General features: G+C 44.2%; 1 protein-coding gene across 1 annotated transcript in view; it reads left to right on the top strand.

Annotated features, from left to right (window-relative positions):
- Positions 1–24,267, top strand: part of EHHADH (enoyl-CoA hydratase and 3-hydroxyacyl CoA dehydrogenase) — a 39,208-nt gene that overhangs the window by 11,418 nt on the left and 3,523 nt on the right. The window contains exons 2-6 of the mRNA XM_019542953.1: positions 380–483; positions 2,497–2,672; positions 6,455–6,566; positions 8,126–8,230; positions 15,083–15,424. Of these exons, the coding sequence (XP_019398498.1) occupies positions 380–483; positions 2,497–2,672; positions 6,455–6,566; positions 8,126–8,230; positions 15,083–15,424 (839 nt within the window). The remainder of the gene's footprint in view (positions 1–379; positions 484–2,496; positions 2,673–6,454; positions 6,567–8,125; positions 8,231–15,082; positions 15,425–24,267) is intronic.

Raw genomic sequence — 24,267 nt, 5'->3', positions numbered from 1 at the left:
GGACTGGATTACACAATGCTGAGGGCTGGATCTGGCCCTCAGGCTGAGAGTTGAGCACTCCTGACCTAACAGGGACTGTTGGCACTGTAGCCTTGGGTGTGACCTAAACAACAATACATGCCCTTGAGCTCAGTGTGACTCTCTACGGGTGCATGGATTCACTTGGGGAGATTTCTGTGGAAGATGTGGCTGGAGTGGGTTGAATATCACATAAGATATCCAGCGTAGATTTGCTAGTCTACGGAAACTTACTGGGACTCGGTGCTCCTTTCCACCATGCTGCTGTGCCTGGCCTGCTATTAATATTTATGAGAAATGTGAACCTCTCTGATTCATAGAGTGGCTAAGTATCAGTCAGTGAGTCTCTGATTTATTTTAGCTCTGCAGTCGTCCAGGCTTTAGCACAAGGAGTGAAGAAAGCAGACTTGGACCCTTCTGTGAAAGCTGTTGTGATTTGTGGGGCAAATGGGAAATTCTCTGCAGGTAAGGCATTTTTCTTCAGGTAGGTATGGATGGAGAGCTTCTGCTTATTATTTGCCCCTTTGAAGACTCTGGAAGCTTTGCCCTTTAACTGATAGGATCAAGATTTGACCCACAGAGAAACAGTTTGTGGGTCATGTGACTTTACTGGTAAATGGTAGAAGCTGCAACACACACCTGCATGCACACACTGAGTCACTGCTTTAATGTCCCATGGAAATCCTGTTATAGTCACTACAGGTATCCTGGTGACAAATTCTGCAGTTTTTCAGAATAGCAGCAGGGTCTGGGGTATTTCAATGCCTGTATTATTCTAGTCTTTACCATCTACAGGAACCTGATGTATCTTTAATGTGGTGTTTCTCAGAGATTGACCATATAGGATCCTTTTTCACCTCTTTACCCATGGTTCACACTCCCAGTAGGTGATGCTAAATATAAGACTTATTTTCCTTTGTATTTGTAAACAGGGGCAAGGGACGGAAATAGAATCCAGCACCTGCTCAGTCCATAGCACTGCAATACAGAATTCAACCTCCCTCTAGCCTTGATAGATGTCTTAACCTGGACCTTTGAGTTGCTAAAAGTCTGCACTGCATCCCACCATGTCCCATGACAGAAGCCCTTGAGTATCCTGTCCCTATTCACACATATCAAACCTGGAAGTGCGACAGGGCTGCAGCTCCAGGGGTATCCTCCCATGGCTGGTCTTAGATCTCTTGAGAGCACCTATGCGGGATGTTCCCAGGGCAGCTTTGCCATGCTTCTGGTTGTGGTCTGGGTGAACAGGAGTGAGGGAGGTGTTTGGGTGCAGGGATGCTGTGTAAACCTACCCTTTAATCATTTAGTTCTCAGGTTACCTTCCAGCAGCCCCTGTGGCTCTAAATACTAGGGAATACACAGATCTCTGAATCACTTTTAAATATTACTTTCCAACATCTACTCCCCCCCCAGGTAGGTCTCCAGTTACATTAGCTGTATTCTTCCAGGATTTCAGGTACCTGAAATCCCAGCATGACACTTCCATGCTGTGTTGGGAAGTTTCTTGCTGAAGAAATCCCAGTTGGATTCTGCTCCCTGTGGAGTGGGACTGGATGGCCAAGAGGAATTAGGGATGACTGTTGCATGGCAACTGATTTTAATTAGTGAGGAGGTGCCTTGGAGAGTTTGCCTGAGGGTTGATCCTGAGCCATGACTGAGGATGGCAGCTGTATACAAAAATGGTGGGCAGGCGAGCAGCCCCTCTCTGTTCCCTAGCCCACTTCTGTGTTGTTGCTCCCTGTAGCTTTATGACCACATACAGTATCTGTCACCACCTAGCAGGAGAGACCTGGGACCCAACACCCAGGGAGTCATCTGCCCTGGATCCTCCAGGTGTCACAGGAGTGTTTTGTGGTCTCCTCAGACCAGATGGAAGGGAAGTGACACTGGGAGAAGTGAGAACCCAGCTGTGGCACCGTGCTGCTGGAGACAGTAGTAGCAGCACTTGCAGCTGGAATAGCCTGGGACTAGGAAGGAGCAGGGTCAGAGACCCTGTCTCTGGGCGCTGTAGCAAATCAGCCCATAGGAGACAACACCCACATCACAGAGCAGACCCTTCCTCTTCTCATGACATGGCTGTTTTTTAAATGAGCTCATTGCTTGGGAATTGCAGTAGTGTCATGACATTGATTTGTGATTACTGCATACACTTGTAGTTATTTAGCCTATACCCCAAAAGAGGGAAAAGGCTAATATTAGGTTTTGTGACAAAGGGTCCTGGACACTGAGCAGGGGTTTGATTAGTTTTACCTTTCTTCATCATCTTTGACCTGCTTGACAAGCCTGGGAATCAGGATCGCTGTCTTGCAGGTTCAGGTCTGACTTGGACTCCATGGTCTCTCAGCTGGGTTGAGTTTCCTAGAAGGAAGGGGCATGATAGGCAAATCTTTCTCTGCTGGTTTTGTGTGTGTGTATGTGTTTTGGGGGTTTTATTGTGGGTTTTTTTACAGTCTAAGTTCCTCTGTGTTTCATTAGGTGCTGATATTCGAACGTTCTCCTCCCTCCAGCCCAGAGACAGACCTGCTTTGGCAGAAACAGTCTCTCTAATAGAGAGAAGTCAGAAGCCAGTGGTGGCTGCCATTGAAGGCGTGGCTTTGGGAGGAGGCTTGGAAGTAGCTCTGGGCTGTCATTACAGGATTGCACATGCACAGGTAGGATGTGATGGTAACAACAGAGTCCAGCAATGGGCCACAGGTACGCAAGGTCAGGTTCTGTACAGGGGTATGCAGAGTATAACAGGGTGATCTGGCACCTTGAGGTTTTCCCAGGAGCCACTGTAGGGCCAGAGGAGAGGCTTTCGTCTTACTGCCTCATCTGCGTGCCTAGGACTTCACAGTATCTGTTCAGACACCTCCATTCTTCACCTGCTTTTCCACCACTTCCCTGTACGGCTCACTTGCAGCTCACTCTAGGTTAGTGCTGAGAGCTGCCTGAGTGCTCATCCCATGATTTTTCCTGTCCTGAGGCACAGCCGACATGGGCTCCCCGCTGCACTCTATTTCTGGGCGTTCCGGATCAAGGCTGATGCATGCTAAGCAGTGTTGGTGCTGTTGTAGTACTACGCTGTTATTTTTAGATCTGCACGGTTGGAGACAGCCTGTTCCTGGAGGGGCATTCACTAGCTTCTGCTGAGTTACCAGGACGCAGCCCTGGAGCAATACTTCCATGTGAAAATGCTTGTCTGTTAATGTGCTGACTTTAAACCAATCATTAAACACTTCAGCCTTCCCTTAAGAATGGCATTAATGGTTTTTGGGCATTTTGTCATTTTATTGAGGTCACTGGGTCACCAATTAATTAACCCCCTCCCTCTAGCTTTGCTCTATCTCAGCAGAACACTGTCTTTTCCATCACACTATCAGGATTAGTGGGGAAATAGCAAAGTTTCTAACTGATAATCCAGGCAGATTTTGGTACACTACTGGTGATATGGACAATGACATCAATAGCTTAGGCAACCTTGAAATTTCAGTTCAAAAGGACCTTTTCTAGATGCTGTTAGCTCTTGCGTATTTCTGTCTTGTAAGTCTGACATGTTCATGGTTGTCTTCAGCTAAGGAGCACATTTTTAATTTCTTTTTCTGCTTTGCTTTCTTTTTTTATTTTAGGCCAAACATTTTTGAGTAAAAACTGTGAAAAAAATACCCTGCTGCCATTATAAACACAAGTTGCTTACGGAAACAGTGTTAAAAAGAAATTGTGGTAATACATTCCAGCCTTCAAAGATTAAGAGTTGCCAGAATTAATGATAAGAGCTGTTGTTTGTATGGTATTTGCAAGGTCCCATTACAACTAGCAGATACGACTTCTGTGCCTGCTTCCTCTCTGGGGTTTTAGTCCTGTGCCTATCCTGGGAGCCCATTCAGTTTAGCTGGCCTGCAGAAAGCTCTGTGGAGCTCAACTGTCCTCAGTATAGATAAAACACTGAAGCGTTTTAAGGGCAAGTCTCTAAAAAGCTGTATGGAACATATGCAAAGTTTTTTTTTTTTTTCCAGAGACTTATTAGTCAGCCTTAGAAAGAGATTTTAATAGGAAAAGCCAAAGGCACTGCCTTCATCTGGCTGCTCTTCCATTCCTATATTTCAGTACAGGGAGGTGTTAGAGCTTGTTCAAAGTTATTGCAGAATTTAAGATGGCAGAACCACTGATCTTTCCCTAACCTAAGTTTTTGGAAATGGCTGGACCCTTTTCTCAGAAACAAAAAAGAAAAATTAGCCTGGGGCACAGACTTGACACAGGCTGAATCAGGCCAGGAAGTTAAAATCTTGTGAATTTATAATCAGTTAAATTGAGGGGATTATTAAAGCCACTTTAACCTAGAGGCCTGGCTGCCAGCTCTACCCATAATATATTTATAACAGAGTAGCCCTAGGGCCACAACAAAGCAGTAAGAACTGAAAATTTGGTAGGGAAATAAGCCCTGGGTCACAAATCTGTCTCCAAGACTCAGTGAAAACTTCATTGGCTTGCTTGAGTTATGTTGGTATAAAGGCATTGCCCATACATAGTCACCAGTAGTTGGATACTGTTGGCCATGCAATGTTTCTCTGGCACTATGCAGGGTTGCATATATCAGCTGAATGAAAATTCACCCTCCTGATAGTCCACTGGTCTTTTTTACAAATCCCCTAAGAACCTCGGTTTCTCCTCACTGTTCTGCTACTTGTCTGAAGGAACAAGCTAGGGTTAGTCCCTGGAACAACTCCTTGTTCGTGCAAGTCTTAGTTCTACCTGCCCTCGCACAAGACTTCACAGCTGCAACAGGGGAAATGTCTAACTTCCAGGGATCTCACCCTTGGTTTGTAAAAAATTATTATAGGTTCCCCTGCTTCTTCCAGAGAAGAGGCCAGCCTGATGTATCAGTTGCTCTAAAATCACACTTGACCATAGGTGCCCTGGCAGCTGAGGACCAGGATTCGCAGCAAGGTATGGGAGATTTCAAAGACCACTCCTTCCTGGCAGATGCATCCTAAATACCTAGCAAGATAATTGTCCTCTCTGGAATGTATTTGTGGTCATGTGAGGCTAATACGTGGGTACCCATCCCAACATCTCGCTGTTTCCATGCTAGTGCCTGGAAATCTGGGTTTCTCTGTGGCTCTTCCCTTTGGAATGCAATTGGCTATTGACACCTGAAAGCAGGGATTGGCAATATATAGCCCATGGGTTAGGTCCAGCCCGCAGAGCTGGAGGGCTTTGGCTTCACCTCCACTGCTTGGTGGACCCAGCCTGCTCCCTGGCTGTGCTTCCAGCTGGTGGCCAGCTGCATCAGGCTGGAGAGCTGCAAACTGCATCTGTGCTGCTTCTCTCCGCTCCTCCCTACCCCCTGCATCTCTCAGCTGCAGTGTAGGCACGGCTGGAAGCTGTTGGCCCTGACAGCTCCTGGGGCCCAGCACTGCAGCCAAGGGAAGGAAGGGTGGGGAGAAGCAGCAGTTGGACAGTCGTTGCAGCCCACAGCTTCTTAAAGATGGCCAAACACTGCTTAAGGGCATTGGCACAGATTACCTTAAAGCCAATAAAGGCACGTAAAATAAGAGCAGTCATTAGTAAAGAGATGTTAAACTGCCATAAGTACCCTCCAGATGTTTCAGTGTTAGGCCATTCTAGCTGAGGTTTCTCTTTGATTTGTTTTGCCGGAGTCATTCCAGGGTGTTGTATGAATGCACTCCCTTTCATACCTCCAGAATCCCAGGATGCTCCATTTCCATCCCTTCACATTCCTCTGCTCCATGGGCAAACTTGCAACCCTTCTAAACTCTACTGCTCAGCTGGTGATGCTGGCTGCAAGTCAGCACCCCCTCCCACCTCCAGCGGTGTGATCTTGATGGCTCTGAGCACCCAGGTTCAGCATTTTCAGTTTGTGGCTGAGCTCTGAGCACCAGCTGTAGCCCATTGCTTTGCCTCTTGCTCAAAGATTTGCTATCCTCTCACTCCTACCGTTAGGTATGTATGTACACACCATAGCTCTTTGACATGCAAATAGCTGTTAGCTAGAGAGAAACACTTTTGTGATCTGTTCAGGCTATAACCTCATTGGCAAGTTTTTTAATAAGCTCCCTCACCAAACTGCAAACCTGCAGGCCTACAGAATAACATGATCAGCAGTAACATGAGCAAAATGAACACAGAAAGCACTTGTACCTGGGAGCAGCTTAATCAAACTCTGGACAAATGCCTAAGCATGATAGCCTCCAAATCCCCAAATCCTTCCTACTTTTGGGCCAGACTTGCAACAGCCTTGCTTTAAATGCTCATGTGCATGTAGAATATAGTGTGAGAGGTTGCGTGTAGGCCTGTTAAAGATTTGCTGCTTCTCCTACAGCAGCCTGGAGTAGAATGGCATGCAAGTGTATGTCTGTTTTGCTTGCACCTTCTGGATGCAGTTTATAATCACTGCTCTCTAATCACAGTCTTTGCATTTTTTTTGTTGTAGGCCCGGGTAGGTTTTCCAGAGGTTCTCCTTGGGATACTTCCTGCTGCTGAAGGAACACAGCGACTCCCCCGACTGATTGGGATACCAGCTGCACTTGACCTAATCACCACAGGTAAAGTCCTAGGACCTATCTTCTGTGAGTCTATGACAAGGAGACCATGATAGCCAGCTCCACCTAATGAAAGTCACACTCTAGTCAGGATAAGGCAAATTGTACTGCCACACAAGCTAAACCACTTGAATCAAAGAACAACTTGCCTAGCCTGTCTAGATGTTCAGAAGGCATTGGACTGAGCTTGCTACAGTTAGGGGTTATTAAGAAGGGAATTGTAAACACAACTGAAAGTATCATGATGCTCCTTGATAAATCCATGCTGCATCCACATCTTGAATACTGTGCCCAGTCCTCACACTTCAAAAAGGATATAGAACTAGAGAAAGTCCAAGGATGACTGGGGGTATGAAGGGGCTTCCAGATGAGGACAGACTAAAGAAGCCAGAGTTGCTCAGTTTAGAAAAGAGGTGTTTGAAGGGGAACATGATAGGAGTTTACAAATAATAAATGGCAAAGAGGAAGGATATAGGGATTTATTAATTATTATCTCTCACAATGCAAGAATTAGGGGGTCACAAAGTGAAACTAGTACGTAGTAAGTTGAAAACTAACAAAAGGAAGTTCTTTTTCATCCAGCATGTCACTGAAGTGTGGAACTCATTGCCACCAGATGTGGTGGAATCTGGTAGTTTAGCCAGATCCAAAAAGGGGTTGGTCACATTCTTGGAGCATTGGAGTGAGGAGCACAGTCTCTGAATCAGAACTTCCTCAATTTTAAATATTGGAGGCTGCAAGTGGGAGAGCAACAGGGGGGAAAAACTCTGGTCAGACCCAATTCACTCTCCCTTTCAGCATCCTCTGTCTGCCCCTATGTGGACACAGGATACTGGATAAGAGGGACCTATTTCTGACCCAGTAAATGACAGTTTTTAGTACTGTAGCCTTAATTACAGTTTTACCTCTTTGGCTAGACAAAGACAAAATGTGTGAATAGATGGTATATTGCATATTTGACTCTACCTCTGTGCACACTGTATGGCCTACCTACATGAGACACTGTTGTGTGTATGTGGGCACAGACATGCTGGCAGATAGCGACATATCACTGTCAGGATAGAAGTAGCTGGAGCCTAATGGGCTCACTGAGAGGGGAAGAAATACCTTTGTATTCTCATGCTTTCTTATCAGAGGGAATTACTTTCTGGCTGTATGAACCAGACTACTGAAATATTTGGGGCATAGTGGGGCTGTTTAAACAAAAAGTCCCTGCTGTACCCTGTACCCTGCTAAGCTGAGTGGAAACACCTGGGGAAAAATAAGTTGTATAACCACGCTCTAAATTAAGTGTAACCTGAGAAAATTGGTACTAGGTAGTCTTTACAGCTATATTTTCTGCATTTTTCTCATTCTGTGTCACCTACAGTACAGCTGCTGTAGCCACTCCAGGACAAAGCCAATGAATGGGTTAGCTGAGAGCACATGACTCTGTCCAGTACAACTATTGTGTCCCGGCCAAGAACATACTTCAGGCCTGACCAAATCAGAAGCTGTATCAGGTGTAATGGAGCAATATCTTTTAGAGCAGGACACTGAGCCCCTTTATTTCTCTGTTACAGGAAGACATGTGCTGGCAGCCGAAGCACTAAAGTTGGGCATAATTGATGAAATCGTAAAGGAAAACACAGTTGAGAGAGCCATCGAGTTGGCAAGTAAAGTCTCTGGTAAGGAGGGAAAGGCATTGGTAACAATGTTATGGCAAGGGACAGCTCATCCTACCAGGTTACAGGTTCAGAAAGAGACTGGCTGGCATGGAACAGAACAAAGCCTGCTGTGAAAACGTGACCCTTTTCCAAACACCGTCTTTATTCCCTTCCTCTTTGCTGAATTTTGAATCCATGATAAAGGAAAGGGTTAATTGCAGCACTTGTTTTTTGAAGAACTTGGAAACACTGATGAGCTTCAGTGCACCCAAATTCAAATGAGGGCTTGGAGAGCTGCAGCTAAAAGCAACAAGGATTCTGTACACACTGTGCTTGGTAAATATGTCATCTTCCATGTCCAGTGCTGCTTCCACTCAAGGCTGAGATTTGTTCACTAAGAGGATAGAGTGCACTTCCTGTCTAAAGTGTTGTAAGACCCAGCTTGGTGGTGTTATATGCTGCTCAGCTACACGATCAATACCAACTGCTTTAAAATAATTTCCTTCTTCTAATGGAGGGACTGGCAGATCCCCAGCCAAATGTAATGGCCCCATGAATCTGTCCATTACTGCCCATTTATCTGTTCCTTTAGCCATCAGCTGTTGTTCCATTGCCATTCTGATGGGAAGCTGGGTTGCAGAGAGGGGAGATGTGTGAAGAGATCGTTTATGAGCTCAAAGTCACTAAAGGTGGTGCAGGAGGGCAGGAAGAATGTATACCACTTTTCCACTTGGTGCCTCCTCTGGGATGGTATGTTTATCTCCTGTTAGGAACTCTGTTGGAGCTCTGCACAAGAAAGTCATGTGCTGGCAACCATTGCCTCCTGCCTTTTATAGGCAGCAGGTGCTTTTCTACGTACATCTGTTCTGAGCGCAAAGAAGGTTGCAGCTGCTTTTTCTGCTGCACTCCCCTTGCTAGGGGAATTTCCACTGGGCGGGGGGGGGCTCATGCCAAGAGATCTATCAATGGGACCATCTTCCAGAGGGTGACTAGACAACCACATGCACCATATTTTTAATGCTATTTAGTTTGTTGGCTCTTCCTCAAGATCAGTGTCTTGCAGCAATTTTCACTTTGGATTGGATTTTGGCCAAGAGTTTTCTGGCAGGGGTGATCTCCTGCAATAGGTGCTTTCCCCTCTTTCTGTACTTCTGCCTTTTTCTAAGTTTGTTTTTGGTGTTCATAGTTCACAGAGAGGAATGAGTGACATGGGGAGTCCTTCTTTTACTCTTTTTCTTTTTCAAACAACTAAGCACTATCTAAATATAACACTCTACTGATATATGGGTTAATGCATTTCACTGTTTCTAAAATAAATGAAAAAACCAACGAAACTTCTGTTCGTTTATTCCATCTGCCTGTTTTGGATGCGAATTCCATATTTATCCCTCCTCCATATATTGGGAGAGAAGAGACGTGTTACTCCTTTTCTTAGCAAACTCTTTCCAGCAAGTTCCAGGATCCCCCGAAAGTGTCCTCCAGACCCATGAACACCTTGGGTAGGGTCTGTACCAGTATTTACAAATGGCAACAAGGATAATGTAACCATAAAATGCACTCTAGTCACTTTGCTGGAGTTGTCAAGAACTCTGATTTTCTGCCTATGCCATTTGAAATCATGTGAAGCTCCCAGGCATTTCTATGTTGATTTTTCTCTTCTGTGTGAAGGTAGTCACATCTTCTGCAGTAGGTCAGAATGATGAAGACCAGGCTGACGTTAAAAATAGTGTTTGGAGAGGCTGGGTAGCTGACACAGATGTCATCAAATCTATGGACAAAGATCAGAAATTTTGCAAATCCAATGAAAATTAGCACGGAGAGCTGATGAGACACTTCCAACCAGAAGAAAAGTTCACTTGAAGCTGGAAATAATTGAAAATAACAGCAATGGCTGTGCTGTTGGAACCAATTCTGCAATGTATGAACATGAGCAGAGTTGTTGGTTGTAGTTGCATTGGTCTAAGGCCATAGGCAGACAAAGTTCTTTGGGTAGATGTGATACCTTTTGCTAGACCAACTAAATAGTTGGCTGCAAAGTACCTGATTACGCTGAAAGAATAGGATGGACATGGGCCATGCATCTATCTGGAGAGCTTAGGGCTGTGATACTTACCTTCAGTTTAGCACTCTCTTCTGTCATAATGCGACTAAATCCATAAGAAGAAATGCAACAGTGTCAGGAAACTGGCTTGCTCTTTATGTGCAACCTCCAGGCCCCTGGCACATATTACATATATTGCACAATTAACTGGTAAACTGCAAAATAAGTGGCCACATGTGCAAAGTAAAACCAGCCCATGTGTGAAAAGTAATTATCACACAATTAACTGGTTAATCGCACAATAAATTTAGTCTGGCCACATGTGCAAAGTAATTATCATGCCATAAAAAATGGCTATCCAGCTATAAAAAGAGCCAAACAGCTACAAAGTTAGTGCTTGAAAATGTGTAACAACTTTATAGTTGGTTTCTATCCAGCTTCCATTTGAATGTGTAGGGCCCCACTTTCAGCACATGCTTCCCAACTGACTCACTCATCTTCAGAGAGCTAGTGACACAGTTGGATGGGAAACACCAAGGCTAGAATCTGCTGTTCTTTACATAGCACTTCATTTCAGCAGTGTTTTGTGAAGCACTTATTTTTCATGTAAGGCAGACAGTTTCTTACAGTGCTGCATGACAGCTGTCTGCTGTTGTCCCTTCTAGAATTTCCATCTTCAGTCAGATTTTGGCCAAGGATGGACAAAGGTAGAATATCAGTTATAAAAATCAAGCTGAAAACCGTTTTCCTCCCAACCTTTACTCTGTGCTAGTGCTGTTAATGGCTAAAAATCAGTCTTTCTGATTTCATACTGACATACCATGCAAGCTTCCCTTCACTGTTGGTTTACAGAGTTCTTCTTCAAACATTCTTACAGAATGCTCCTAGCAAAACACATTTACTCAAATACAGCTCAGGGCATGTAAAGATAAATGTATATGTAACTATACAGTGCCTGCAGGAACAGTACCTTAAATTACATATTCAGGAATAAAGCAAGAATGTTCTGATGCAGATCAGGTAAGTTAAGATAAGTTCTTCAAACCGTCTCCAGTGTGAGCCTCAGACAAATTGCCCTTTGCAGCCAAAATAAACATCTTTATTTTTCAAAGCGTCCTTATAAAAAAGGAGGGAAGAGAACAACATTGAAAAATACAGTCAGGGGTTAATTCTTTGGAAACCTGCACTTACAGTGGAATGTTCTTTCATTAGCTGCTCTTTATAAAAGATCATTGCAGTACTAAGTCAAAGCTGCATGGTGCAGTTTTGTCCACCTGATGGCAACACAGAATTGGAAAATTGCCATCAGCACTTGTAGCAAACAGTACCAGTGGGCAGACCTGGGATTTGATTGCTCTTCATGACTGATGTTCTGCATGCTTCTCTGACCTGTATGAGAAGATGGTTGCTGATCATTTGCTCAGCACATTTCTCTCTCTGTTCTTTTTTTCACTGCTGTCTTTGTGGGAACAGTCTATCCTTGATCTGATGTTCTCTTGCTCTCTATGAGCACATATGTCACTCAGATGTGGTCTTGCCTGCAGTGCAGGAAACCATACACTTCAGAGGCTGGTCATATTCAGAGTTAAGCAGAACCTGAGACAGATTTGGGTCTTGGCAGCTTCAGCTGGCATTAGGCTGTAGGTGAGAGAAATGACTAGGAATGCCTGAGTCACCGTTTGCCAATGGTGTTAATTTTGCCAAAACACATGTGTCTATTCTCAGCATCAGAGAGCCTGTGGGAATCTTGCATACAAACACTGATAACTGTAGGCAGATGTTGAGTGCTTAACAGTAACAACCATAGGTAGGCACTAAGCAACAGTTACAAGCATTCTGTAATCTCCCCAGCATCTTTGGGGAGGCTTCCAATATCTCAGCATCCTCTTAATCTCCCTTTGTGGCTCACCATTGGGACTGCCTTTCTCTCTAGGCAAAGTAGGATGCACCAAGTGCCCTCTTGAGCCAGCCTGCCTTCTGGACTGCTCAGAGGTAAACAGGAGGAAGCAGAGCACTTACCTCACTGATGGACAACATGCATTGCCTTCTTTGTGTTTCTGTTCCTGGCCAGCCTGAAAAGGAGGGGCTTGATTTTAGGAGCTGATCATGAACCCCTGCATAGCAGTTCCATGTTTGGGCATCAGACCATAGAGCTAGTCCTGCTTCTTGTTCAAGATTTTTCCTGTTTGTGAGAGGCTGTAGCTGTTTCGTCTTCTGCCTCAGTACCCCTAATTACCAGGGTAGTCACTGTCCAAGGCCCTTGTTAAATGTTTCCCAGCAGGTACAATATTGTCTCTTTTTCCATAGGTCCTTCCCAAACCAACAGCAGAGTCGCACACAATTTCTTAGTATGTCTTATCCTTATTGCAGTTCTATTTAGTCATGAGATTCACAAGTAAGGCCAACTCCCAAAGTCCTGTTTCGTGATATAGATGAAAACTCACAAGGTATAGCTAGAGCTAAAGGACTGCAGAGAGATTCCTTTTGATAATGAAAATATTTGGGAAAGGAGAAGGTTTAAAAATGAGACAATGAACCTTAGGCTCAGTGAAATCCTCTTGTGCTAGCAGATTTAACCAAAATGTCTAGTTTCTGTAAGAAATCCTTCTTCAGATAAAATCGGATCTGAAGTGTGGCAATTTGCACCATAGATGTTTTACCTTCTCTTTTTATGTTGTTTAAAAGTTTTCAGTTGAAACATTTAGACTTAAATACTTTTGGTTCCTGGATGTTAGTGACTTATCCTATACCTGGGAAATCATCCTACCACATTCATGACATTTCTGTCAGAGGCTCTGCTGTCTCTGGGGAAGGCCACTGCTACTTGGGGAGCTACTTTATGGATCCACCCTGCACTGTTCCTTTCCCTTCTTCTGAACTTTCAGAGTGTTGGGCCAACTCTTTCATATCTAACAGTGCCAGGAGAATAGAAAGGATGGGTGGGTACTTGCCACCACTGAAGCAAATGTGCATCCATAGTTGGGGTGATGTTGTGGGAGACAAGGCAACAAGGTGGAAGACCACAGAGAGCCTCTGTCAATGCCAGACCACTGAGTGAGGAATCACGACCAGGATAGGCCCATAAGCTCTTCAGCTGTTGAGCTGATGTACTGAGAGCAACCTAGTGAGGAGCTCACCATGAATTTCTCTGTTGTGTTCCATGCAATGAGCACTGGGAGACTTAATTAGCTGATGGTTTGCATGATGCTGTGGTGATGTCACGCTCCCTGTGAAAGCTTTGTAGCATTAACAGGATGCTTGTTCTGTTTGTGCCTCTTTCCTTACACAAGCAAACTGCCATTGAGAACACGGGGATTGCCCGGATGCTGATTTCAGCAGTAGTATAACTAGGGCAAGGGTGAGCAGGACACTAGCACCAGGCACCTGTTTAGAGGGGATGCCTTTCACTCTCTGGTGCTTAGCTTCTCCTCTTCTCTTGCTCTCTGAAGCACTGAGATGGCTAGTTATGCCTCTGGGTGAAATAAAGGCCTCAAGACTGGCTCCCTGATTATATTTTTGAAAGGGATGAAGGGAATGTTGGTGTCTAAAATGCAACAGACTTTGCTCCATTCAAATTCCTTTTAGCCATCACCATGGCAACTACTATATCTTGTCATGAGTTCCATGAATTGGGGTGGCTTCTTGATTTGCCAGTTGCTGGCAGAGAACAACAGACTCCTCTCAGCTGTTCTTTTATGACCCTGGCACAAGCTCTTATGGGGGTGCAATGGGATCTGATCCCCGATTCCCTCCCCCCGGCCATCACGGCTCCTGCCCTGTCTTGTGCATGGCAGGAGAGGCTACTTTAGGATTAGAGATTGGATCCCAGTCGTTCCCATTCAGTTTGCTGGAATCATGATCAAAAGCTTCCCCTTGCACTGAGGTGGGTTCAAGTATTTCCCCCACCAGCGTTTAAACCCCTCCCAACCCAAACTCCTCCATGATGAGTAGCTCCAGAAAGGCTGTTGAGCATGGGGGATGAGAGGCTCCCAGTGTGGGGAGCCAAAGGGCTTTAAAGATTGTTGGCACCACCAGCTGGAGACCTGGGCCTGTTCAGGGCTGATTTTGACCATCAGTTGATTGTTGGGCCTCCACCCTGGACAGCCCCAGTGTGTGGGTATGCCATGGATTCAAGATAAGGTGCCATACAAACCAGCCATAAAAATGTTCTTCATTGTATGTGGAACATTTTTATGACTGGTTTGCCATTTTATGGCATTTTAAATTGAGTGCATATGTAGCATTCTTGTAATTTATGGCACAGTTAACACAACTGTGGCATAACTGTAACACGCACTAGGAGCATTACTCCGCTACCTTGCTTCCCCATGCATTGACAAGCAATCCTGTTGGACCCAAAGGAGCATTGGGAAATTAATGCTGCTAGACAAAAATCAGTACAGAAACAAGCTACACTTCCAAATTTTCCACATATACACCTGAGGACCCAGGACCCTGTCTGGGCAGCAAAATGCAATGTACCCTAATTACTAAAGCAATATTAGGAATGGATGTTGGGGTTGTGTAGAGTGGATTGATGGAAAGGACGTGTTAAATGGCTGGTGGCTTAGATTGCAGAATAAGTGACCAGTAGGTGGCAAGAGTCTGTCTGCAGCTGAGAGAGGTGTTGGCTTAGGATGTTGCTTTGTTGAACATTTGAGCGCTGGTCACTAATAGCTCTCCTGTGCCATGTGGAATCCTCATCCACCAGACTAGGTGTCAGGAGAACAGGAGACTACACTGCCTTTCCATAGCAGAAGGGGCAAACACCTGTCTTGAGGCAGGAACCTAGCAGTTTTTTACCAGGTCTGTAACTGTTTCTCAATCTGCAGGTCAGCCACTAGGACCACGGAAAATCAGCTTGAAACCCGTTCCAGATCTGCCGGATATGGAAGCCATTCTCAGTGAGGCTCTTGTGAAAGTAAAAAGAAAAGCTCGTGGGCGTCTTTCTCCAGAGATGTGCATCCAGGCAATCAAGGCTGCTGTGCAACTGCCTTTTGCAGAGGGGGTTGAGAAAGAGAGAGAGCTGTTTAGGTTCCTGTTGGGATCAGGCCAAGCCAAAGCACAGCAGTATGCTTTCTTTGCAGAGAGAGCAGTAGAGAAATGGACAATGCCATCTGGAACTTCCTGGAAAACTGCTTCAGCTCAACCCATCCGGAAAGCAGCTGTGATAGGTAAGGAGGTGTGAGAGCCACTCTGCTTGCCCGCTTCCTGTGCCCGAGTTAACTTCCAGTATTAAAGAGAACAGAAAAACTGTAGCTGCCTGAGGTGAAAAGGAAGTGATATAATTGCAGGGACCCTGGGTCTATTGCAGCTCCCTAAAACCAGAGTTTGAACAATTTCCTTTGAGCTTCTTTGGAGTCACTTAACTGCCTGACTTCCCCCTTACTTTATTCATGACTCTTTTCAGAGGATTCCTTCCACTAAGACTTTAGCCTTGATGGAAAAAGGTCAGACTTAAAGTCCTCACAGGCATCAATGTCTCTTAAAATCTTAAGATAAAAGGAAAGTACAGCTGGAAGGGACCTCATGAGGTCATCTGGTACAGCCCCCTGGTAGGATTATCTTTGGCTAAACCATCCCAGCCAAGGGTCTGTCAAACCTGCTCTTGAAAATTTCCAGGGATGGAGATTCCATGACTTCTTTAGGTAGCCTGTTCCAACGCTTGTTCCAACTCCTAGTTAAAAAGTTTTTCCTAATCTCCAGCCTAAATTTCCTCTTCATGGATCCGCTATGCATACCTGTGCTCCTGTAGGTAAAGTTCTTCTAGCACCCAAGACAAAGCACCCCACATCTATATTTTATGAAGAAAAGGTTATCCACATAATTTATACTAGCTGCTGTTACCTCTCTTGGCAAATAAGTGAGGCTAGAACTCATTGCATACTGCTGGGTTATTTTTGTCATAGTCCTACTCAGAAAGTGTATAAACTCCTATCAGTTCCATTATGGCTTCACCTCTGTTTTGTAAGTGGGTTATTTCTTTCTAAAATAGCATTATTTCTTTCTAAAATAGCATTGTACTGAGTTAATTCCATATTTTGAATAGATTTGTATAAAATTCTCCTCCCTCTAGTTTAGTTTTTGTGTCAGTGCATGCATATAAACAGTCACTCAGAGATATAGTAATATAAAACATGTTTTGACAGTTGCATTTTAAGATTTAATCTCATTGCAATTCACACTTGCCACTTTGCACCCCTGGAAGCTAGTGTCTTCTTTCAGTTGTTATAAGACCAATTAAAATAAAACCTTTTGGATGCACTGCTAGGATTTCTAAAAAATATCTACCTGTATTGCCCCTTGATTTGCTGCACTCCACACACTGGTTAGATGTGTAATAAGCTATTGGTCACCACTGGTTTTATGCTGTCTGCTTATGGTATACAGTAGCTTCTTTCTCTACCATGCAATCTGGCCCCTGGACTTAAGTAATTATTTTTTAACTTGACTCTACCAACAAGCTTGTGTTTAATTGGCACAAGGCCTCCAAGGGTATTATGTCATTTATGGAAAACAGCAGAATATACAATTTATCATGTGAGTGACTGCTGAGCAAGGATTGGCTGCCTATAAATATTGCTTTTCTTATCGCACACAATTTGTCAGAAAGGTTTAATTTTATGATTTTGAAGGAAGGAATGGGTGACAGGAAGCACTACCTAGACCTAGAGTTCCCTGCTGGTTGAGAGAGAAATCCCACAAAGATAAACGAGACCCAGTCTCCTATGGAAATTCCTAGATCTGATAGGCAGAGAGGGCTATTTTGATCATATAATGGGGCTACTCTAAGTTCAGTTGCTGTGTTTAAACTAGACCATATCTTTTTAAAAAAAAATCCAATCTAAGTGTAAAAGCTTTCACTGAAGAAGGAGCTGCCACAAGTCTTGGCAGTAAGTTGTCTCTGTGGTTAGTTACCATCACTACTAAACTTTTGCACCTGATTTCTCATCTGAATTGGTCCACTTTGCCCTTCCAGCCCCCAGATTTTGGTAGGCCTATGTCTGCTAGGCTAAAGAGGCCTCTATTAACAAACTTACATTCTTCACCTCTTTAGTCTGTGCTAAAATCACCCCAAAACCATTTCTGTGATAAGCTACATAGGTTAAATGGTTGAGTTGCACTCCAGGGCAAGATCTCCAATCCTTTCATCTTTCTCATGGCTCTTCTCTTTACCTGCTCCAATTTTTCAGTGTATTTCTTAAACAGCTTTCCAGTAGCAGTTGCATCAGTACCTGAGATGGCTACGCCTAACCTTCTCACTCCTACTCTGTGATGACCTGTTTAAACAGCTGCTTACCCGCCATGACTTCCAGGTCCTATTCATTCGTTGCTTCCCAGGAGAGTATCTCAGCATGAGATCTACATTCTGTGTTCCTAGAAAAATGAGCTTACATTTCACTCATTTAGGTGACCTCTCCATTTTGGAGGTTCTTGAGCAACATCTTCCACCTCTTTTGGTCCCATACCATGTTCACAGCTTCTGTTTTTCTCTGCATTCTGTCCATTGTGTCATCTTGTTCTTCTCCTTCCTCTGCGTGGTCTTCTGTCTATCTGATCTCTGTAAGATTCATGGCAGCATGGAGCCTCTCTGACACTGTGGTATGATGTGTCTATACAACTGCATTTTTGCCTGGATTTTGATATAGTTAAGCTGTTCCCAAGCCACCATCATAGAATCATAGAAAATTATGGCTGGAACAAGGCTTTTGTCCTTTTTAATGTCTCACCCTTTTGCATTCTCGCAGTGTTGCTGCTTTTCAATACACAGGTTTTCCTCGCTTTATGCGGGGTTTGTGTGTGTATATTCGGTCTTAGGCAATGACCCTTTTTATACCAAAAATGTATTATATACGAGGTAAATTCACTCTTATGTGATCAGTGTGGTGGAAGCCTGCAGTCAGCTGCTTTGTGCAGTGCAGTGTGGATGTGACACACCAAACTATAGTCTCCTGTGTGGATCTGTGCTCCCTGGTGGTTGTCTGTGACGTGTTTCTGTACTTGCCATCCCCATTATGATAGTGTCCTGTGCTTGTGTGTACTGTCTGCTGTTGGAGAGTACCAAAATTGTCTTGTAAAAGTGGTAGAAATGGGTCTGGGGTCAGTACAGTGTCCCTATTTGTTACATTGTAAAGTAGGTTCCCTTTATGTAAATTCAAGTTATGCACCGTTTTCCAGGAAGGCATGTACAGCATAAAGTGAGGGAAACCTGTACTGGTATTCCTCTAACAGCAGAATATAAGAGCCCTGAAAAGACTTTCAGTGTCCATCTTGAGAGTCCAGCACTTACACCTTTGAATGAGTATTGACCATACATACATAGCACTTCAGTTGTATTAAAAAATCTTAATCTTAACTTTAATGGCAGCATAGCACTTTCTGAAATTAGATGTAGATTTTGCCTGCTGAATTCAGGCTTTGATTTAAGTATTGTGTAGACCAGGATTACCCAGTTGGTGGCACTCAGGCTGCATCTAGCCCATGAGGAGATAACATGTGGCCCCTCAGCTCTCGCCTGGCCACCACATTCCACCATCATTCCTGTTGTGGGAACCAAGGTCTCTGGCCTCCCTTTCCCTCTTCCAGCTTCCACTTCCTGCCCTTGTTTCTGTCAGCTTGCTCTACTGACAACCATCAACATTTATTGGATGTGTTGGATCATTTATCTTGCTTGCCTGGTGTGCATTTATTTTGGGCATTTATTTATTTTTATTCAGGATTACGTGCTGGGCTCTTTGACCACATTGAGAGGATGTGACAGCTCTATTTTAGAGGATGCTCTCTCTCTGTACACCAAGTTGTCAGCATATCTGATGTTATTTGTATTTGTCGTGTTCACCTGCATACCTGGTTATCTTTCAAGCTGTCCTTGATGGTGCTCCAAGAGTAGACGTGTAACAGCCTTGATGAAAGAACATGTCTCTGTCAGGCATTTTTATTGAAGCTGCATGTTTCTGAAGTCTTGCTTCCAGTACAAATGGATGCTTTTTGGTCTCAGTGAAGATTCTGTATCAACTGCAGATCTTGTTTGTCTTTACTGCATTCATTTAAGCATTGTATCACCTGTTCATGCTGGACTTTGTCGGAAACATTTTCACAGTCCATAAAGCACAGATAGAACCTCTGCATTTCCAGAAGTCTTTCACATAGTATTCTTAAGATACATATTGTTTCTCCAGTACTTGAATTTAGTGTAGATTCAAATGGACTCCTGCTAATCTGGGAATCAAAGAACTCTTGAACTTAGCTTTGAATTTGACTTATAATTCTGTGCCTATTCATCCCAATTCACATTTCTATGATATATAGGTAGCTTGCTCTCTCTCTCTCTCATATATATAAATAATGTCACTACATCTATGCTTTGAGCTCACAATGTCATAAATTAGGTATTAAAATGAATCATTATTTTTCACAATCTAAATATCTTGTGGGACTGATCATCAAGCACTGATAATCACTATTTGCTTAGCTCTCCAGCAAGTGGATTTGTCACATTGATATTTACTCCACAATGAAATGGAGAGAAGAAAGGTTTTTATTTGTATGACAAATCTTTATTTGCTGACAAAGAGTTGAAAGGGGAACAATCTGATACACTGTTTGTACTTCTGAAGCATGCTTCCGTCTGCTGCTGATGGTGCTGCCTTGGGTGTGAAAGATGCCAGGACAGCTCTGAAAATAGCCCCCAGTCTGGAAGATGAAACCTTGATTTATTGTAAATCAAAATGACTCAGAGGAAATAAGAAAACAGACCTGAATTCTTTAGCACATCACTGCTGGGGAAGTGCAAATGTACTTCTAGTTAAAGGAGGCAATAGACTGCAGACTATTTCCTTGTTGGCCCCTATGGCTCTGACACTTTCTTGCTCTGAGGCCCCTATGACCTCTGTCATCTGAGCTGAGTTTGCTGTCATTTACCTCCTCCAAGTAAAATTATTTTTCCCTGTGCTCCTTGATGCCCTTCACATCTTGAGGAATCCCTGCCTTTTTTCCACTCTGGTACACTCTTCCCCAGGATCACCAGCCAAAGCAGATCTAATCAGGGTGTCATTGGAAGTTCTCTTTTTCCTCAGTCTGCCCTTTGCTGTATGGATCAGTTCTAGAGAAAAGAGAATCCTGGAGCTCTAGGACAGCAAGGACTCAGTGGCTCCTACTGGTCTTTACCATCTTGCTTAGTAAATCTAATTTCATACCTGCTAGTGAAGGATAAGACAGTGACTTGGAAACCCACGATCCTGAGTCAAAATTGAATTGGGCAAACTTGGGTCTTGTCCGTAGGCTTGTGTCCTAGAGGACAAAGTGCCACAACTATGATAGTCTGTGACAGGGCATGTAAATTCTGACAGGGGAGTAAATGGGAACTGGAGAGCTGAATTATTCCTCATGGATGCACCTTGAGACAAGTAATTCCTTTTGGCAATACACCTCCCAAGGACTTAGCTTGCCTTTAGAAAGAGGCTGGGGAAGCTCAGTCACTGGGAAGTCTTTACTTAAAAGGAAGCATGTGCTCTGCCATCACTCTAGCCTGGACCTAGCCTGGACCCAGGGTGGAAGCAGTTACAAAGGGGTTGTGTGTTTTGTCTTTGGTGCAGCTGTGGGGGCTCTGAAGAGAAACCCTGAGTCTTGCTGCTTCCAAATTAAAGCCCAGTGTTACCCCAGAAGGCATGGGATTAAGCTGAGGAGCAGAATAACAGAAGAGAGTGACCACACAGGCCCAGAATGACAGTTGGCAGTGGGGGCCAGAGGATGCCATGTCTTGACAGGGTGCTTTGAGTGGTGCATGACATTCCTACCATCTCCAAATGCCAGTGGTCTTTATGGTTCACCACTGGAAGGGAAAAGAGAATCTCTGAAATCCCAGTGCCAAACGCACCTCCAAGCCTCCAGTTGCTGGCTACAGAGCTGATCGAGCTGGGAGAGGGGCAGGAGGCGGCATGGCAGCTCTGCTTTGCTTGCATTCAGGAGATGTGAATGGGCAGAAGGAAACTTGGAGCCATTTAAAATCATTTTAGGGTTGTTTTTGTTTTTAATTCTAGGAGCACTTGCTAATTATGTTGTTGCAGATCTTATATGCTGAGGGGCTTATGTAAGAAAAGTTTGGTGTCAGACACCAATCAGAGGTCCACAGTCAAACAGCTGCCTTTGAGTAAACAGCTGGGAGACTGAAGCATTTGCAAAAACGTTCTTGTTGTTAAAACAGCAAGTGTTCTGTATAGCACGTGAGCATGCAGGCAACACACAATGAGAGCTAAGTCACCGATTTTCTGCTTGTGGGGAAAACACACCACCTTGTTTGACCTGTGTTATCGGGACTTGAGCTTGTTTGACTGATGACATAATTTCAGTTATTCTCGATGAAGCTGCTTTAGATTAATTTTTTAATCCCCGTGGTTTGCGTGTCTTTGTTTGGCTGACTGACTTTCATTCGTAAACCTGATCAGCTGGACTTTGGATTTGAAAAAAAAATCATTTTATAGAATTACTGCAGACCTGTTCTTATCTAGTTATGGCTTTATTCAGGTATTAATTGTGTTCGGATTCAGAGTCAACCTATGCCTCCCAGGACTGCTTTTTTCATAGATTTCATAGATTTCATAGACAGCTTAAAGCTTTTTAAACTGTGCCAGCTTTTATACTGTGTGATTTTGTTGGTATTGTTGTTGTTTTTGTTGTTGCTATTGTCATGGCCATTATGCATAGCAGCCCCTGGCCATAGGCCAGGACTTGACTGTGCAAGGCACCATATGAACCAAGGAAAAAAGATAGTCCCCTCTACAATGAGCTTGCAATTTAAGTACAAGGAAAAGACACTGAGTGGATACAGACAGACGGGGGGGGGTACATGGAAACAGTGAGATGGCACTGATCAGCGCGATTCAGCACTGATAGGCATCACCACACTGGATAGTGTAAAGGAGAGCTTTGAAAGTGGATAATGAGCTTTGAGCTGTTTGGGGGACCTTTCCTTAAGTGTGACAGAACACATAAAAAGTGACTGTTTAAAAATGTAACAAGTGGGTGAGAGATGCTGGCATCATTGGCCAGCTGGAGGTAGGAGGTGACATTTTGGTACTGAGCAGGAGATGATAGTAGGAGGGAATATCATGTGAATGGCTTGGATGATGGAGTTGAGCCATTTATATTTGCTGTGACAGTGAATGAGGAGCTAGTGGAGGGATGCAGAGAGGGGTGATGTGGTCAGAATCACAGCTAAAGGAATCTTTGAGTAGATGCGATATCTTTTATTAGACCAACTGAGTAGTTGGAAAAAAGTTCTTGGCAAGGTTTCAGGTGTAGTCACCCTTCTTTAGGCATAGGGAGTCTCTGCTGGTCTACAGAAGGGTGACTGAGCCCAAAAGCTTGCCAAGAACTTTTTTCTAACTACTCAGATGGTGTAATAAAAGATATTGCATCTACTCAAAGAACCTTGCCTACCTATGTCCTTAGATCAACATGGCTACAACCAAAAACCCAGCTAGAGGAATGATCTTCAGTGGCAGCCTCCTGGGTGCATGAAAGTGGAGCACAACTGGATCTGTGAAGCCGAGGGAATAAGATGTTGCAATAACAGATGGGGGAGTTTAAGAAGCTGGACAGATGTTTTAGCTATGTTGGTGAATAACACCATCTGTTAGAGATATGACACAGAAAGGACCTGCAAGAGTTAGAAACAGCCTGTTTGTGAGGATGTAGAAGTAAAGCTGAAGATAGTGCCCAGCTGATGGGCATGAGTGACTGGCAAGGTGATAGTGTTCCTAGTGATTAAGAAGGGGGAAATGGGGAAGCTTAAGAGCTTGGGTTTAGCACTACTGAGCTTGAGCTGATGGTTGGGCATCCATTAAGAGATGTTAAAGGGAACAGGCTGAGATTTTGCTGTAGACAGGAGATGGGTCTGGATTAGAGAGGTAGATCTGTGAGTCTTCTGTCAGAGATGATAGCTGACCTTCGTAGTTGAGAATGAGAAGCATTTTTGCTCTGAGTGAAGGGATAGGGGAAGGGAGCCACAGTCTGAGCCTGGTAGAACACATTCAAGTGTAGGTGAGGAGGATCCTCTGAAGGATATACTGAAGCAGTAGTTAGAAAAGTAGGAGAACCAGGAGAGGAGAGAGGCATGGAAGCCAAGGGAGGACAAGCTTTCAGGAAGAGGATCCACCATAGAGAACGGAAGAGGATCCACCATAGAGAGCACTGAAGACCGCTGAGAGGGCAAGGAGGATGAGGGTTCATTAGGAAGGGGTCATTAGAGACTATAGTGAGGGATTATTTAGTGGAGTGCAAGAGGTGGAAGGTGTAGTGTGGAATGGGAGCTGAGGAACTCAACATAGCATGCATATGAAAAAAGAGGTGAAAGGAAAAGGGAGATGGACATTAGGTAGAGAGGCAGATAGCCTGATTAAATTAATCTAGCTTCCCCTGTGTGTGTTCCCCTCTCACATATGTCTGTGCATACAATGTGTTTGAAGATACCACAGAGGGGGGAGTGGAGGTAGTTGGTGAATTCGCACTCTCAAATACAATTTGACTCTACTTAACTCTACTGCAAATGGCTGACTATTAGGGCATCCCCACATGCAGCCCTATCAATGGAGAAGTGCTTTGTCCATGGTGAACCCACTTACAGACAGGTTTTGGGGAGTTTGTATGACATCACAGTAAAAGAAAGCACTTGAGATGGATCTTACCTGGCAGCCACTTGAACACATCCATCCCCTTCATTGTGTTGTTCTTTTATTTTTAAAGTGACTCCTGAAAAGTGTTGGACTGAGGTCAGACTGGGTCCGGCACTGTATAGTTCATCAGGCTGGGAGAAGATACCACAGAGGTAATGGAGCAATTAAGAGAAGGTGATCCTCAGCTCCCTGGCATTTCTGCATAGGTCCTGAGCACAGGAGTCCACAGGTGCTAGCCCTACCTCCTTGGAAGAAGTCAGCCAGAATTCCTTTCAGGGTCTTCCCTTTGCATCCCCTGAATCTTGCCCCACATGCTCTGTTCATCTCTGAAGAAGGGAGCATAA

Source organism: Crocodylus porosus, unplaced genomic scaffold (genome assembly GCF_001723895.1).
Source record: "Crocodylus porosus isolate Cpor-Errol unplaced genomic scaffold, CroPor_comp1, whole genome shotgun sequence".
Lineage (NCBI taxonomy): Eukaryota > Metazoa > Chordata > Crocodylia > Crocodylidae > Crocodylus > Crocodylus porosus.
This window is presented reverse-complemented; position numbering and strand designations above follow the sequence as displayed.